The 16,327-nt window shown below is 50.9% G+C and overlaps 8 protein-coding genes across 8 annotated transcripts; 3 read left to right on the top strand and 5 right to left on the bottom strand.

Annotated features, from left to right (window-relative positions):
• Window positions 1–78: 78 nt before the first annotated feature.
• On the bottom strand, window positions 79–691 carry M437DRAFT_48626 (Endosulfine-domain-containing protein; the record flags this gene model as incomplete). Its single annotated transcript, XM_041021701.1, has 3 exons — window positions 79–450; window positions 518–601; window positions 656–691. The coding sequence occupies 3 exons, from the start codon at window positions 689–691 to the stop codon at window positions 79–81; spliced, it is 492 nt and encodes a 163-aa protein (XP_040879846.1).
• Window positions 692–2,017: 1,326 nt separating this feature from the next.
• Window positions 2,018–2,740, top strand: M437DRAFT_48817 (DUF431-domain-containing protein; the record flags this gene model as incomplete). Its single annotated transcript, XM_041021727.1, has 3 exons — window positions 2,018–2,348; window positions 2,402–2,631; window positions 2,684–2,740. 3 exons carry the CDS (start codon window positions 2,018–2,020, stop codon window positions 2,738–2,740), a joined length of 618 nt encoding a protein of 205 aa, XP_040879845.1.
• A 573-nt stretch (window positions 2,741–3,313) lies between these two features.
• Window positions 3,314–5,164, top strand: M437DRAFT_48406 (uncharacterized protein; the record flags this gene model as incomplete). Its single annotated transcript, XM_041021656.1, has 4 exons — window positions 3,314–3,404; window positions 3,523–3,880; window positions 3,935–4,247; window positions 4,304–5,164. 4 exons carry the CDS (start codon window positions 3,314–3,316, stop codon window positions 5,162–5,164), a joined length of 1,623 nt encoding a protein of 540 aa, XP_040879844.1.
• Window positions 5,165–5,239: 75 nt separating this feature from the next.
• Window positions 5,240–6,208, bottom strand: M437DRAFT_84515 (uncharacterized protein; the record flags this gene model as incomplete). Its single annotated transcript, XM_041028116.1, has 1 exon — window positions 5,240–6,208. The coding sequence occupies one exon, from the start codon at window positions 6,206–6,208 to the stop codon at window positions 5,240–5,242; it is 969 nt and encodes a 322-aa protein (XP_040879843.1).
• Window positions 6,209–7,005: 797 nt separating this feature from the next.
• M437DRAFT_48843 (HET-domain-containing protein) lies at window positions 7,006–9,501 on the top strand (the record flags this gene model as incomplete). Its single annotated transcript, XM_041021732.1, has 2 exons — window positions 7,006–8,312; window positions 8,415–9,501. The coding sequence occupies 2 exons, from the start codon at window positions 7,006–7,008 to the stop codon at window positions 9,499–9,501; spliced, it is 2,394 nt and encodes a 797-aa protein (XP_040879842.1).
• Window positions 9,502–9,727: 226 nt separating this feature from the next.
• On the bottom strand, window positions 9,728–12,746 carry M437DRAFT_84513 (BRO1-domain-containing protein; the record flags this gene model as incomplete). The annotated part of the gene is made up of 3 exons (XM_041028115.1): window positions 9,728–10,774; window positions 10,827–12,408; window positions 12,469–12,746. 3 exons carry the CDS (start codon window positions 12,744–12,746, stop codon window positions 9,728–9,730), a joined length of 2,907 nt encoding a protein of 968 aa, XP_040879841.1.
• A 554-nt stretch (window positions 12,747–13,300) lies between these two features.
• Window positions 13,301–14,961, bottom strand: M437DRAFT_84512 (uncharacterized protein; the record flags this gene model as incomplete). The annotated part of the gene is made up of 2 exons (XM_041028114.1): window positions 13,301–14,713; window positions 14,776–14,961. 2 exons carry the CDS (start codon window positions 14,959–14,961, stop codon window positions 13,301–13,303), a joined length of 1,599 nt encoding a protein of 532 aa, XP_040879840.1.
• Window positions 14,962–15,506: 545 nt separating this feature from the next.
• M437DRAFT_84511 (uncharacterized protein) lies at window positions 15,507–16,129 on the bottom strand (the record flags this gene model as incomplete). Its single annotated transcript, XM_041028113.1, has 3 exons — window positions 15,507–15,553; window positions 15,617–15,887; window positions 15,950–16,129. The coding sequence occupies 3 exons, from the start codon at window positions 16,127–16,129 to the stop codon at window positions 15,507–15,509; spliced, it is 498 nt and encodes a 165-aa protein (XP_040879839.1).
• Window positions 16,130–16,327: the final 198 nt, after the last annotated feature.

Below are 16,327 nucleotides of genomic sequence, written 5' to 3'. Positions count from 1 at the left end.
CACCATTTGGCCAATTCTCGCAGTCAGAATTTCCGTTCCATCAAATTTGCCTGATTCCAAAGCAAAGGCGGACGTCTCCTATTGGCGGATCGGCACAGCGTCGCTCTCAGACGAAGGAGAAAGGCCAGATGAAGCGGCCTCAGCACGCTTCTCCATGGCACTCTTGATCTCGCCGTCTTGGTCGTCGACACTCATGCCCCTCTGCAGAATACTGCTCTCCTTGACTGGGCTGCCTGAAGCGTATGACTGGTGGCTCTGGGTGGGCTGGAGGTTGAGACCGGGATTGCCGTTGGGGTTGCCAGGGGCTTGCGTGCTCGGTGACGAGGAAAGGTGGGGGATGGTGTCTGGTGAAGGGTGCTCGACGCCGATGCTGGTGACGCCAACGTCACCTGCCTTTCCAGCCTTGCTGAGGGCGTAGTCACCGCTGTCGAAGTATTTGCGCTCTTGGCCCTGTGAAATTGCGCATAAGTGATTAGAAAGGTGCACAAAGCGCAGTCGAGGTTGCAGAGATGCGTACCTTGAGCTTGTTCTGCAACAGGTTCTTCTTGTCGGGCAGCTTGCCGTACATGCGGAACAGACGCTGCTCATCGGGTGACATGGCCTGTGTGGATATGATGAGTCGGGAGGTGCATATGGCAGCGGACGAAGATCTCACGTTGATGTCGACCTTGTTCTTCTGGTGGGGGTTCATGGCGGCGGGCTTGTCGCAATGTGGTCGGCCTTTTTTGCTTTGCAGTAGTGGACGAGGAAGAGGGGTGCGAGTCTTCGCCAGGAAGAATTGAGGTTGTGGTTCTTGCTGTGCGCAAGCTGTGTTCGCAAGCAAAAAAGTGGTGTCGACGTGGACGCAAAAGCAATCGACACCTTAGGCCAGGGCGTGGGTGGATGGATAGCTTTGGGCTTTGTTCACCAGGGTGATGTCGTCGCTTGACTCAGCCGGCCGGCTCTTACGAAAGCTGGGGTACCTAAGCGGGTCTGGGAACAAAGAGATCTGATACGAGTGAAGTCTGCTTTGGCTGTTCGCTGTCCGCAGTGCTGTCGTGGAATCTCGGTTGCTTGCTGCTGCCCAATTATTATGTCAATTGCTCGGTCTAAAGGCGGCCCTGTGAAACGTATGACGAGACACTCTGACGCACCTTCTGATGCTCTTGCCCTTGCTTGCGTGCGTTTCGCGTTGACTGTGCTAGAAGCTTGTAGCTCGTGCTTGGCACGCAATTGACCTGTCGCTTTGTTGTGTTTGGAGAGTGGAAGTAAAGAGGTTTGGTATTTCAGATGAAAGCAATGTGGTTGAAAGAGGGGTCGGTACGAAGAGCTTCCAAGCTTGTAGCACCGTCTTTTGTCCCTTTCGACAACGTTTGCCTAGCTTTCACTGAGGTTTTAGCCTCCTCCAGCTCTGATCGTTTCCATCTTCGTTGGAGGTCACGCAGACTCGATCTCAGGCTATTAATCATACAGCTTGTTTCATCATCTGCCTTTCACTATCTGTTGGCGAGGTCAATGGCCACATCTCTGCTCGCAGAGTAATTGACTGTGCTCTGAGCTTTCTCAATGGTCTTATCGCTCCTTCACCAAAACCTATATGTAGCTTTATTGTATCGAGTAGCTGCATGCTGCAACACTAAGCACTTGTTACCGGGCACAAGATATGTACTGTCTGACGTACATCTGGTCGATCATCTATATCATTGGCTGATACCCACATGCTGTGTCGGATAGCAGACCCTTGGTGTCGTTATTGCACTTCCCCACGATGCTTGTTCATCCCGCGAAACTCACGTCAGTCTCGGCTTCGGGTCAAAAGTTTTGGAAAATTCGATGAAAGCAACCACCATATTCATTCTTCATTGCGACAACCAGAACCCATCGTTCTATACATTAAACAGACTCTGACGCTTGTTGTATCAAACCTCTATTATATAGCAAAATTGAGGAGACAGATCTCTGGTCACTGATTCGTAAGTCCGCAGTGAGTTGAGCGTGGAAAATTAATATCAATGGATGTCCTAATAAATCATAGAGCATGTCCGGTAAAACCTTCATTGTCGAGCATCTCGACCCTGAGCTTGAGCAATGGTCAGCTCTTGAATACAAGTGCATTGCCAGAGAGACTGCAGCCTCAGGATCCTCTTTCTACCTCACATCTGTCCCGCATGAGCTTCAATTGCCCGAATCTCTGAAGAATGTCTCTGAACTGAACGTTGAACATCGCGGCATCGAGGAGATCTATGCAGACAAGAAGGACCGTGTCTGCCTGCTTGATCCCGCAGCCAAACAAGAACTCAGCCCCGCCGACGGCGACAACTTCGACATCTTTCTCTTTGGCGGTATCCTCGGAGACGACCCACCTAGAGGTATGCCACGTCATCCGATGTCTGACCTGGTTTTCTGGCTGATGCATTGATAGATCGTACTTCGGAACTTCGCAAGAAGGGCTACCAAGGACGCCGTCTTGGACCAGTCCAGATGACCACCGACACAGCAGTGCGTACCACTAGAATCGTGGTCCAGGATCGCATCGAGCTGGAGAACATCAAATATGTTGACCACCCCGAGATCAAGGTTGACGAGCACGAGAGCACCGAGATGCCTTTTCGCTACGTGCTTGACAAGGATGGCAAGCCCATCTTCCCAGATGTACGTGTATCCTTCTTTTCTATGGCCTCGATCTGATGCTGATTGACTTTAGGGCATGATTGATCTTATCAAGAAGGACTCGGAGCGTGGTATCGATGACCTGTTGTAAAGGGATAATCTATGTTCGCTGGTTTCCTTTACAAATTCGCTCAGAAGAGCACTACTCTTGGCCTCATAGATTGATAAGCCCCTTGTGTCCTTATATGTGATGTGCAGCAGTTTACTGGTAAGATAGACATTGCACTTCTCTTCATTCTCTATCTCTGCTGGGTATACATGCAAGAGACATGCTGGACAGATCTCGGCAGCGAAACATAGGCAAGCAAACACATGAATAATGGACAGCAGATGTCCCTGGTCAGATAAGCACGGTTAGCGGAACATTTAACTTTGGTCCCATCTACACCTTCGTTATTTAACCTTACTCTTCTTATTCGTAATCTCTAATCAGAAATCTGGTCTTTTGTCATATACCAAGAAACGTCCATCAGACCTCTATCGTTCCACAGCTTAAAGTCGTAAGCGAGCAGTAGCGATAGCCAATACTTCCCTCGGGCCTGCTTTCCTTATATGTATAAGGGACTTGGCACTTGTCCACATCGAGCCAGCCGCTCCCACAGCTTTGGCAGGGGCGAACTTCACTCCGCGATGCGCCCGCTCTGAACTGCTCGATAGGCGTGTCATGTTTGCTAATTTCGAACTGTCTACCGGCGGACTGGTCGCAGCGGATGTCAAGCCCAAGCGAACTCGTACAGATCTGGGCTGTCTACCATGTATGTGCTCCTCATCCATTACACAATCTGCGGGCTTGCCCGGATCAGTTTCCAGATTGTGGGGCTTTCGTATAGACGTGCCGGCAATGAACTCTTTAATTGACAGACTTTATAACAGGTCGACGGAAGAAGAAGAAGTGTGATCTTGCGAAGCCTGTCTGCGTGCGCTGCCGGAAGAGCATCGGATCAGTTGTCTGCGAATGGCCTGCACATGCAGCATCGCTAGCCTCCGAAGATGGCGGCAGATATCAACCGCGTCTTGATCTTGATGCTAGACGAGACCCTATCCAGATATCGATAAATCCCGGATCTCCGTCACAAAGTGTCATGGTAATTCGTGACAAGGGACAAAAAGGTACCCGCGGCACGACCACTTCGAACATCATGAGACGTGTATGGGAAACCCCTTCACCACAGAACAGCATCGAGAATTGCATCACCGTTGACCTCCCCGCTGGAGTCAAGACAGTATCACCGTATGTGCTCTTTACCAAAGTTTCTGGCTTGCAAATTACCTAATCAACAACCAGGAAATTAACATCCAGCCAATTGATTCAGATCACCACGGCATTCGACAAGGCCATCATTTCTCCAGATAATGGCAGTCTCGAGCAACCGGCCTCACAGCTTTGTCTGCCATTGTGTCTACAAAACTCATCGCTCATGCATGCTTGGCTATCATGTGGCACTGCTTTCGTAACAAAGGCAGAACCGGGAGGCGTTCAGAAGGCTCTTGTACATTACCAGCAAGCCGTCAAGGGCCTAGCTACTGCTCTGACCGAGACTGGTCTAACTTCTCCGGAATGGAAGGTCGCAGCGACACTTCTGTTGCATACTTTCGAGGTAAGAACTGATTCGGAAACAGTATTGCTTCTTCAAGCTGACCTGAGTTAAACTAGTCGATGAGTCCAAGGACTGATGAACCTGCTAGCATGCGAGTAGCGCATCTTAGTGGTGCTCATAATCTTGTTCGAACAAGCATGATGGGCAAAGCACCGTCGTCAATGCACCAAGTTCTACTGCTTGAGGCATATTCATTTCGAACAGTGCACAACCGCTTATTCCAACCCTCTCCCTCACTGCCTTACGACTATATCGAGCGCTTGTTCGAGACGATGTGTCTTCCTGGAAGTCCTCGTCAAGATATGACCACACAATGGCGGAAGTGTCCCTGGGTGGGCATGTGCGCTCCTTTGTTCGACATGGCCTTCAAGCTGTGTTGGCTGAGAGACAGATTGCCCCTGCAAGGAAAAGACCTGATCGACGCGATTTCTCTCTCGACGAGGATCATGAATTGGCGAGCACCTGTAGAGGCTCCAGAAGATTTGTTCGATGTCGACTCAGGGACCGCGGACACCTTCATGATGAAAAACCTGCTTTCGGCTAAGGCTTGGTATTATGGCTGCCTCTTTCTCTCTCACAAGTTGCTAAACCCATCGAATGGTCCTTTCGATCCGGATCTTATTGCCATATCCCGGCAAAGTCACAAAGTCTTTCAACAGATGGATCTTCTGCAAGGTGCATCTGCGCTTCTTCTGTGGCCGATTTTCTTGCTTGGTACAGGAGCAGTAACGCCTGCTGATCAAACAGCATTCACTAATGCCATCGTATCTTGTGCCCCAAGATCGGGCCCTGGTACCATTCAACGGACCACACAACTCTTGCACTGGGCATGGGCGCCGGATTCAGATCTCAAAGCAGGATTCCTGGGCTCAGACATCATCCTGCGAACTGATATCCTGAGGCAATTCTTTATGTAAAGGGTCATCTGCGAAGTTCTCATTCAGAGGTCTGTCATACTGTCATAAGATCATGGTCTGATATGACTGTCATCTTTACATTATGACAGAGGAGTTCGCGCTGGCGCACTTCTCGTCGCAATCCTTTTCATTCACCAAGCCAAGCTTCAAGGCCCAGTCGGATCTACCCGAAGAATGTATGAGCTCCTTTGCCATGGACAGCCTTCGGTCGTAAGCCTTGCGCCCTTTCTGAACTTGCAGCACGCGACCATGCATGTGTAGAGCTTCAGTCTGCTCATTTGCTATGGCCAAGAAGCCAGCCGAGCCTATCAGAAGAACGAGAAGTATGATCTTCCCCAGCTGAGATGCATTGCTCGTTAGTGCGGCATCCAGATACACCAACACTGTCGCCAAGGCAGATACTGCACTCTCTAGAGGGGTCATCTCGGCTAGCCATTGTCCAGATGTCACTGCTTTGAGATCATCAACAGCACCCTGGATCCTGATCCAACGATCTTGGCTTAAAAGCACAAGCAGATCGCCCTGAACGCCCGGCTCACTAGCACCCTTCCATTCACCAGCTCTTTCGACCCGTTTCTTGACGACAAAGACATTACACAGTCGTGCAAATACCAAGATGCTGACTGAGGTGACGGCCCACCAGTCTCGGATCAATGCGAACACGATGAGGGTAGAGATTGTGAGCAAACAACAGAAGGCATAAGGAACCGTCCTGCAGAAGAGCTTGATGGTCGTCCATTCTTCGCTATGGCTTTTTGCGTATTCAACCTTGACACAGCTCAGCTGTCCGGTCCTTCCGATGCTTTGGAGGAAAGCTACAGTTGCAGGGTTCTCGATTCGGAAGGCGTAACCAGTCGTCATGGCCGCACATGCTGGAAACTCCCCACGGTTCAGCTCGCTGGCTGATTGTTGAGTGTGAAGGCCTGGACAGAGCACAAGGACGTCGGCAAACCGAGAGGTGCCCGAGAGGGCAGTACGCCGAGCGATAATGTCCAAGTCAGCGAGCGCGACAAGTCCGGCGGCGTCAAGGCTAACATGCGGCATATTCCAATGCTCTGTGACAATCGAGATTTCTCGCTGAGGCAAGCTTTCAATGATTTGCTTTAAATGCGAAGACCAATTGACCGACCTTTTGTGGGATATACATCTTTCTTATGAGCTCCTGAAACATTCTACACAGCCCTGACTTAGGTGGTGGCGGAGAGCGACTGACAGATGGCGCAGTCACAATCAGACTGCCCACCTGAGGAAGACATGGCTCGAATACATATCCGAGCGGTTCGGGCACTCCGTCTGCCTGGATGCACGAATCTGTGCATTTATTGGAGTGGCGAAGTGAGGATCCCCGCCTTACATGCATGTAATTTAATATCAGCATGCATCAGCCAATTAGAGTAAACCATCTATCGCAGAGACGAAGATGGAGGTCTCACAAGAACCAATCCTCACAGAAAGACAATGAAGCGCAAATCCACTCAAAAAGTAAAAGACATGCCCAATATAGCCCCTACAGTAACCACTTTCTGCAGAGCAATCGTTCCTAGTAAGAAGCATATCAGCCTCGGTGTGCGTGTCGAGGCACCTTGTATAGTGTGGGGGTCAATTCAAGCCTGCGGCATACCGCTCAGCCTTCTCCATTGATATTGGCTGACACTTCGCCCTTGTAACTTTGAGAACCATCTTTTGCCCAAATGAGAAAGTGAAAGGATCAGGACGCCTGATGTGAACCCCTTACAAAGTCTGTCCCTGTCTCGACAAAGACTTTGAAGTCTTCAGCATACCACAGCAAAATGTTATTGTCTTGATCAATTGACCAGAACAATTGTTCCCACCCATCCATCATGGCTCTTATTCCTGTTTCTCAACCAGCATATCGCTTCGACAATCTCTTACAAGAACCTCTTAGAGAACGCGCCTTCCGGTTGTTCATTCTTCACCCGGGCTCACCTAACAGTGAACTTGAAGGCGAGATTTTGACGTGTCGCCTGAGAAAACCTAACAATAGCACTGTGGTCATCAATGCTCCCGACTCAGGCGAGTACGAGGCTTTGTCTTACAATTGGGGACCAGTCACCAACGATGATCCCGTGGTCAACATACACGACACAATAATTACCATCACCAATAATCTAGCTTCCGCATTACGGGCATTGCGGTATCCAAGATTAAAGAAACGAAGACTATGGATCGATGCTTTGTGTATTGATCAGAGGAACCAAGAGGAGAAGAGCTTGCAGATCTCTCACATGTCCATCATATTCAATTCCGCAACCACGGTGCGTGTGTGGCTGGGACCCGACGACAGTGATTCTGCACTTGCCTTTGAGTTCGTGCGCAAGTGTCTGGACAGCGATGTGTTTGACAGAGCTATGCGTGATCCGCACGTATCCAAGGACATCAAAGCTTTAGTGTCTCTCATGAAACGCTCTTGGTTCAGTCGACGATGGATTGTACAAGAGATTGCTGTTGCCCGAGAAGCGGTTCTCCATTGCGGTGATCAGAAGCTGCCGTGGCATGAGTTTGCCGATGTCATCTCACAACTGTCAGCCAGACTGTTCGAGATGAAAGCTCTGTTCAAGAAATCCCCAGAGTTCAACAACCATGCAGATTACCTGGGTGAAATCTCCGAACTGGGAGCAATCCGCTTGGTCGAATTGACAGATGACTTATTCCACAAGACCGAAGACAACAAGATTCGAGACAAGAACTTCTCGCTCGAAGCTCTGATGTCGACAATGTCTGCTTTCGAAGCGTCAGTTCCTCATGATATAGTCTACGCGATCTTGTGGCTGTCAAATGATGCATTTGGTGTGGCGTTTCGGCGCGATCAGAGTTCACCTCCTTCGCCTATGCTGCCTCCTGTTGTATCTGATCAACCATCGGTAGACGCTCAGCTCAAGAGATCGCTTACAGACGGTAATCAAAATGGCGTTAATAGTGATAACATCTCCAAGAGGAGAAGGGGTGAAGACATCCCCTCTATTCACATAAGCGGAGATGGTGCGAAAGCAGAAGGTGCAAACCAGCAGCTCCTGCAGAACGGCAACGCACAAACAACGACAATGATCGCGGATGCCATTTACTGTTCTTCGCCGCCAGCGGACACAAACTCTGCCGCGTCGCCCTTTCCTCATCTTTCAAGCTTGCCGTTCGACCAAGTAGTGCAGATCAATCGGATGCAACGAGATCAGTCACCAAACCTCACATCATTGCAGCATATCTCGCCTCAGACCCTAGCCCAGGATGGTAGCAATGGCTTGCACCCCATCAGCGCAGCATCTGTTGTAGGGCGTTTCGGACGCAGCAGAACTCTCTCGGACGCCAGGAGTCCAGGAGAAAAGAAGGAGATCATAGTCGACCGACTCTCAAACGGCTTCCAACAACGCAGAATCTTCCTCGACTATAGCAAATCCATCTTCGAGGTCTGCCGCGAAGTGCTCGAATTCGTAATGTCTAGGCCTGAAGCCACCCTCGACATTTTGTGTCGGCCTTGGGCACCAGATGACCCAAACGACAGCGCATTTCCCTCCTGGATACCAAGGCTGAGCAAGGGAGTCGCTTTCAAACCAAATCGAAGAGGGAAATATCAACGTGTAAACGCGAACCCCCTGTTAGGCAAATTTGACTTCAGCGGTCCGCCGTACAGAGCCTCACACAACCTCACCGTCTTCATGAAGTACCAATTCCCTCGTGGCGACCCCCTTCGAGAAAAGAGCTTGCTCATCAACGGTCTAATCCTACATACCATTCAATCTTCCGAGCTAAAATCAAACGCCACCTCGGGCACAATACCAGCCGACTGGCGCGAAGCAGCTCAATGGCTCGAGACCCTTCCACCAGAGCAAAATCCCCCTCCAGATTCTTTCTGGCGCACTCTGGTCGCAAACAGAAACACGCACGGCAGAAAGCCTCCCTTGTACTGGCGACGAGCATGTTCCGAAGCGTTTCAAGAAGCGCCCAAAGACGACGATTTGGAGACTTCTCTCGTGCTTAGTGGTAACCCTGCGTCTTCGGTTCGAGAATTCCTGCATAGAGTGCAAGAGGTGGTGTGGAATAGACGGTTGGCACGGATCACCTTGAAGCATACTGGAGTGGTGACGTTGTGTCTGGTGCCCAAGAACACACAACCAGGAGACGCGATAGCGTTGTTGTATGGCTGTAATGTCCCTGTTGTGCTGCATAGCCATCAGAGGCAAGACAGGGGTGATGCAAAGTTGTATCGTATGTTGGGCGAGTGCTATGTTCATGGCATGATGGATGGTGAACTCAACAACTATCGGAAGACCATGCCTAAACCGATGTTGCAGCAGACGGAAACGATGTTTGAGCTTGTGTGAGCAACGATTCACCAAGCTGTTTCGCTACAAAACATTCAGGGGGACGTTTTCACAAGTGTACACGGATGAAGTAATATGTGGTGGACAAAAAGTATACTTTTGTAATTGATCATTTTCAGGAATGTACAAAACTCGAACGCTGTCGATTTCTCCAGCTCTTGCATCCTGTCTCACTGCTCAAGGCCGTGATGACAGATATCCTACTTCCGAGTGCTGTTGAAATCTCCTATTTCCAAGCACCGAGTCCAGCCCATGGATCAGCTTGGCCCTGCTGCTGTTGCCCATACTGCTGCTGACTGTAGCCCTGTTGAGGCTGTTGTCCGTATCCTTGCTGTTGGTGTTGCTGCTGCTGTTGTGGCGGTGGACCAGGGGGTGGGGGTGGGGGCACATAACCATGGGGCAGCATGTTCTGCTGTTGTTGACCTATTTGACCATACAGGCTTTGGCCTTGGTTTTGGTTCGGCGGAGGAGAGAAGTACTGGCTCTGGACGGCGGGTGGAGAAGTGGGCATGCCGTAAGAATTTGGATTGTAGCTGTAGCCTTGAGGTTGTTGAGGTTGCTGGTGTTGTTGGTAGTTTGGCTGTTGGGATTGTTGAGCGTAATTTTGTTGCTGCGTGTAAGGCGATGGTGTGGGTTGCATGCCGTATCCTGGTGTGACAGGTGGTGAGGATGCAGGGTTGTAGTTGTTGTTGTAAGAGTGCTGTTGTTGCAGTTGCATGGGTCTTGGAGGGGGTTGCGGTTGTTGTTGCTGATTTGGCGAAGAAGTAGGGTTCATGGACATGCGATCCATCATCTCCTTGAGACGCTGCTGCTCACGGTCTGCACCATTAGCGCCCGAAGAAGCCTTGCCGCTTTCGATCTGATTAAGCAGCTGACTTCCTTCTGCTTTGCGATTGCCGACAAATCCTTCGACGTTTTTATACAGACTGTCGACGGTATCTTTCATCTCAGAATAGAAGTTCTTGGCACGCTCAAGGCCTGCTTGCAAGTCCAGAAGTGCTTGATGCACTTTCTTGTACTTGGACATTACGGTACTACGTTGACGTGAGAAAGCTTCGTACTTGTTCTGCTCTTGGCGGACGCGTTTGTCCGACAAAAGATCGCTGTAAGTACGAGTGAGCTCCTTCATTAAGCTGTGCTGTTTGTGTTGCGCTTGTAGTAAACGCTGTTGATGCGGTCGGAATTTCTCGAGCTCGGTTTTGAAAAGTTGGTTCTCCTGTGACATGGCCTTCTTGTTCAAGATCAAGACACTTGAAATGTCATCATTGTGAACCTGTAGCAAAATCAGCAGAAGCTCAAGACAAGCAATCTCCCACTAGACAAACCTTTTCTTTCAAATCCTTCAGCACCTTCTCACGCTCTCTCTTGATCAAGGTCAACTTTTTCAGCAGATCTTCAACAGCAGCAATCTGTTCAGACACACTCGCTTTGTCTTCGTCGTCAATATCATCGATCAAGCTACCTTCTGCTGAAGGACTCTTTGCGCCTGTCTTCCTCGCGGCACCAACCTTGATCATGGCTCGCTGGTAAAGTACATCGGCCTCATCGGTCTCGCCTGCAGATCGCATTTCCTCCATGTCGGATTCATGCTGCCTGAAAGTGCTATAGAGTTGCACATCACTCATGCTCGCTTCCTCGACAGCACCACGGTAGTTTCGAATATCGCTGCGGAGTGTCGAAGTGAGTCGTGAGCTAGGTTGTTGGGTCCATTCGCCGCCATATTTGTTTCTCATCTTCTCACAGACACTCTCTTCCATGTCCAAGCTCTTCTGGCATTGGTCGAGTATACCATGGATACTGGATTTGCTAGAGTTGAGCTGCTCAAAGTCTTGAGCGAATGGAGCATGACCAACGAAGTCTTCGCACCATTTGCGGAAGTCAGAATCAACCGTCATGTCTTGATCTAGACCTCCTTTGAGAATATTCAGACTGTTCGGTAGCTTGAGGTAATCGAGAGAAGCAGCCATCTCATCGTTGGCAATCTCTACACGCTCGCTCTCTGCGCGGACGAGCTTGGCTTTCTCCTCGTCGTACATACTGGCAGACTCTGTAACAGCCATTGGAACGATCTTTTGGAAAATGTCGGGACCAACTATACGGTGAATATCCTGACCTTGGTACAGCTCGCTTACAGGAATAGGTTTGGCGGCGGGAAGCTTGGGAATGGCAGGAAGGGCGGCCTCGGGGGGAGTGGACTGGTGGTAGATGAAGTCGTTGTCCTTGTTAAACTGCTGCAGCTTCTCGTCGCACGCAGTCAAATGAGTCTTCGCCATATTTGCAAGAATGGAAGCAGTGTCTCCAGCCAAGTTTGAGGTGACAGGGATAGACGAAGGGAATGAGTTTGCGACCTTTGCGGCTTCTCGAGCGAGCGTCATGGCGATTTCGAGGCGCGAGATGGCAACACCATGAGAGTTGGCGTCGTCATCTGCAAGAGCCTGGTAGTAGTGGGCCAGAGAGGTCATGTAATGTGTCTTGAACTGGACAAGGAGTAGCCAGACACGCTCAAAGATGGCCTTGGCGACGTTGTCTTGAACACCTTCAAGAGCCTGGGTGTACAGATATGCAGCCTGACTGGCAAGTTTGGCCATGAGGCCAACCTTTTTGCCATCAGCTATTTGCTTCTCGAGGAAGACCTCCTGTCCCTGAGCCAACATGATCGCAATGAGGGTCTTGACTGTATCTCTGCTCAAATCTGTCGAGGGAGCATGTAGAAAGTTCTCGTTGATATAGGTGAACATGCCGGCCGAAGCCTGGAACGAGTGGTAAGCAACCTTGAGCATTGTCTCCTGGTTGCGATCTTGATGGGCGGCATGGCAGGAGAGAACGGCCGAGATGTTGAAGATGATAGAAGCCTTCTCGTAGGCTAGCGAGTACTGTGAGGTAGGTTTGTGGGTAAAGGCATCGAACCTATTGAAGTCAAGCGGTCAGTGGGGCTGGAGGTAGAGGCAGAGATGAACAGAAACAGACCAGGTGAAGGAGATCTTGATGTGGTTCTCGTCAACGGGAAAGCGCAAGTCCAATAGCTCTAGCTGGCCATAGTAGCGGTATAGCAAGTCTCTTCCAGCGGCCGAGTCCTTGCCAGCGCCGCGCATGTCCTGGCGCAGACGGTTGAGGGCGGCGCATTCATCGGCATAGCGTTCTGGATCGTCACCGTACGTGGTGCGGATGTATTGCTTGAGCGGGGCAATCCAGTCTATCTCGTTTGTTGCCTTGAGCGGGCACGACAGCATCGGTGTCTGCATCATCTTGTCGTGGTGGTTGGGGAGGGAAGTAGCTTTAGGTAGCCGCTATAGCATGGCCACGCGGGTGGGGTCAATCGCGCTTGCTGCCGCTGATGCTAATGTTGTTGGCTGCTGTTTGATCTTGTTTTCAAGCCTCCTAAACCTCGGACCTTTTAAGTGTACAGTCGATAGGGGTCAGAGTGTGCAATTGTCCAGATACTCGAGTGTGTGCAAGAGATGCAGCTAGATGGCTAATCAATCACGGCCACCATGTCAATCACCTCCGATGCCCAATCGTCATTGTCCCGCATTGAGGCTTCCCGCTTGAAACATCAATCTGACACGCTCGCCAGGGCCACTACATTCCATAGCTACCCAATCGCTGCATGTCACGCATACTCCTTGGTATCGAGAGAAGAGTCTATCATTGTTTCTCCAACCAACCTCCCTGTTGTTACATGCTTTTAACCCAAAGACAATGTATCAGCTATCTGGTGTCCCCTGCCCAAATGCTCAAACACAAATCGCTATAATATACATAAATGTACAATCCTCTTACACATCTCACCTCATCTTCTTTAGTTCGATCCTGACTTCTTCTTGTCATCCTCTTCTTGCTTGCTGGCTTCCTCGTTCTCTTTCAGGTGATCGTGCTGATGCGTGAGTCTATGCCATGCAGACTTGAGGAACCCTTCGTTCTTGTGTGAGTCTGCATCGCTCGTTGTTGCGTCCTTCTTGGCGTCTTCGGCCATCTTTCCGAGGTTCATCACTCGCTTTGCTGTCTTGTCTCCCATCTCATCTGCGAGCATCTCGACAATCGTCCTCTGGTTGACACTGAGATACTTGGGCATTTGTACCTTGTACTCGACCCGCAGGTCACCATTGTTGCCACGTCTGCTGTTGAGTTTTCTCATACCCATTCCTGACAATGTGATGCGGTCGCCAGTTGCGGTTCCTGTCGCGACCTTGACCTTGACTTCGCCATCCAAAGTGGGAATGGGGATCTCGCCTCCAAGAATGGCTGTCGTGAGCGGTATCGATGCCGTGTAGAGCACGTCTGATCCATTGCGACTGAACTTTGGATCGGGTGCAACTCGCACAAAGACGTATAGATCGCCGTTCGCTGTTCGTGCCTTGGGGTTTGCGGCCTGGCCTGTAGGCGGGAAGTCTCCTTCTTGTGATACGCGCATTCTCATGCCATCCTCGATACCACCAGGGATATCAACCGACACAGTTCTCTTCTCGCGAACTGCACCCTCTCCCTTGCATGTTCCACAAGCACCGTTCTTTGGAATGGTCTGGCCTTGACCTCCACATGCACCACAAGTGCTTGCCATCTGGAAACCACCCTGCATGAAGTGCACCCTGGTACCAGAGCCATCACAACTCTTGCATGTGGTTCTCGATTGGCCCTTCTTCAAACCGTTGCCTTCGCAAGTCTTGCACTTGACCAACGGGTTGATGTGAATATCCTTGGTGATGCCCTTGGCTGCATCGAGGAAGGAGATGTTGGTCTGAACCTCAATGTTCTCTCCAACCAAGATCTCTTCCTGGAACGGCGAAGCTCTTCCGCGGCCTCTTCTTGCGCTTCCTCCACCAAATGCGCTGAACAGATCTTCGAAGTTGATATCGCCGAAGCCCTGAGCACCGCCAGCACCACCACCACCAAAGCCTCCGAACCCACCGAAACCGCCACCAGCGAAGGGGTTACCTCCAGCGCCGGCACCGGGGTTGAAGCCTCCATTTTGATCGAAAGCGGCAGAGCCGTAGGTGTCGTATGCTTCCTTCTTTTTAGGGTCTGAAAGTGTCTCGTATGCAGCCTGAGCTTCAGCGAACTTCTCCTTAGCACCAGCATCCTTGTTGGTGTCGGGGTGGTATTTTTTGGCCAGTCCGTAGTATGCTTTCTTGATTTCACCAGTGGAAGCAGACTTGCTCACGCCGAGGGTTGCATATGGATCCTTGGCCAATGTCGGCGCGGTAGCGTGGAATGTCTGCAAGTCAGAACATGTTAGCAACGAGAAGGTCAGTAGGATAATTACGAGTTCTCACTCACCCTAATTTGTGCAGGTTGACGGGGCGCATGACGGGCAGATCTGGTTGACGGAGCAGTGTAGAGATGTCTGGACTGAAGGGTCGATTGAGGACGTTCGGAGTAGGTTTGGCAGGTCGGCCTCGATGCGGCGAGGATACGGAGCGGAGTGGCCGCCTTTGGGAGCAAGCCGGGAGCGGCCAAACTCATGGCGATTGCGCTGGCTTGTGTCGATAAAAAGCGTCGATGCTGTGACAGAGGGGTGAAGGATTTGACGGCGATGGAAGGCTCCAACAGCAGCAGTGGTCTTGCTAGTCTTCTTGTCGAGATGCCGGGGACTGGGAAACTTTTGGCACTGCGGCGGGAAACATGTCAAGTCGGCTTGGCATGCGGTCAGCGATGCCGCGCATGCCACCGAATCTTCGAGATGTTTGACAAAATTCACCGCTATGACCTGCCGGACACCAAGAGACCCTGATGGCCTGTGTTTTCTTTTGCAAACATGTATTTAATCTGATATCCGATGATTGGGTATTCGTACTATGTATGAGAGGCCAGAGAAATGCTACCAATGCCTACTATTCTTCGTCTATCCCGTCCTCCGCATATTCCTCGACCATTAAAACAGAAACGCCTGAACTCCGGATGGTGATGATGACGAGACCGCCTGGCCATGTTCGTTCAATCTGTCATTCGTGGTATACCCAAAGGACGCCAAATTCTCCCATATGCTGTCTGACCTGCTAGGCCCTTGTTCACTTGTTACTTCTGCTAGGTGCCGATCGAAGACGGAACGCCTTGTCTGAGGAGCACTTGTGTCAGCACTCGAGAACAGCAGGAAGCAGCACGTTGCAGGACGACATACCCTGGTTGCGCACTTTGTACAGCAGATCGACCATAACGTCAATCTCATTGACAGCTGCATCGTTGAAGTTTTTCCTGACTGCCATGGCGAGTTGTTCCTTGGGTACCTTCCTCTTTGCTTTGCGCCTTGCCATGGTCGGTGACTGTCTACCGATACCCGGGTTGCTAAGCAAAAACTGATTGCGTATCGAATTGAATGCTGAAGGCGTTTCCATGCGATGTGCGGCGCGGTATTGCTGTAAGAGGGACAGGTCTTCCTGAGCCCACGTGAACTGTGCCTGGAGGTCAGCCTTGGTCTTGCGACGCGGTACCTGGAGCCAACGCGATGACTTACGCCATTGCTAGACGAGGCATTTTGTGCCGCAGTTGTGTCGTTCACGCTCTTCGCATCACGAAGGTTGCTCGTGCCGTTCGGGCGCTTGTTCTTCGCTGTGTTGTGATTGGTCTTCGAACTCGAGCCGTCCGATCTCGAGTCATTGTCGTGGTGGACGACGCGCGATCCTTTGGGAGGCATGATGTAGGTTGTTGCTTAGAAAGTCGAGAAATGTATAAACGTCGTCGGCGAGGTCAAGTGCATGGCTGGTCGGTCGTCGTGATCACCATACCCACTCTGTGGTTGCGCCGCGAAGACCAGAACAGATCATTGCACTTTTCTGAGCATGACGCAACCGGGGCCGTGTGCATGGACCCTTCTCCATCCGCCTCGGCTCTC

The sequence above is a fragment of the Aureobasidium melanogenum genome (genome assembly GCF_000721775.1).
Source record: "Aureobasidium melanogenum CBS 110374 unplaced genomic scaffold scaffold_10, whole genome shotgun sequence".
In the NCBI taxonomy this organism is placed as follows: Eukaryota; Fungi; Ascomycota; class Dothideomycetes; order Dothideales; family Saccotheciaceae; genus Aureobasidium; species Aureobasidium melanogenum.
This window is presented reverse-complemented; position numbering and strand designations above follow the sequence as displayed.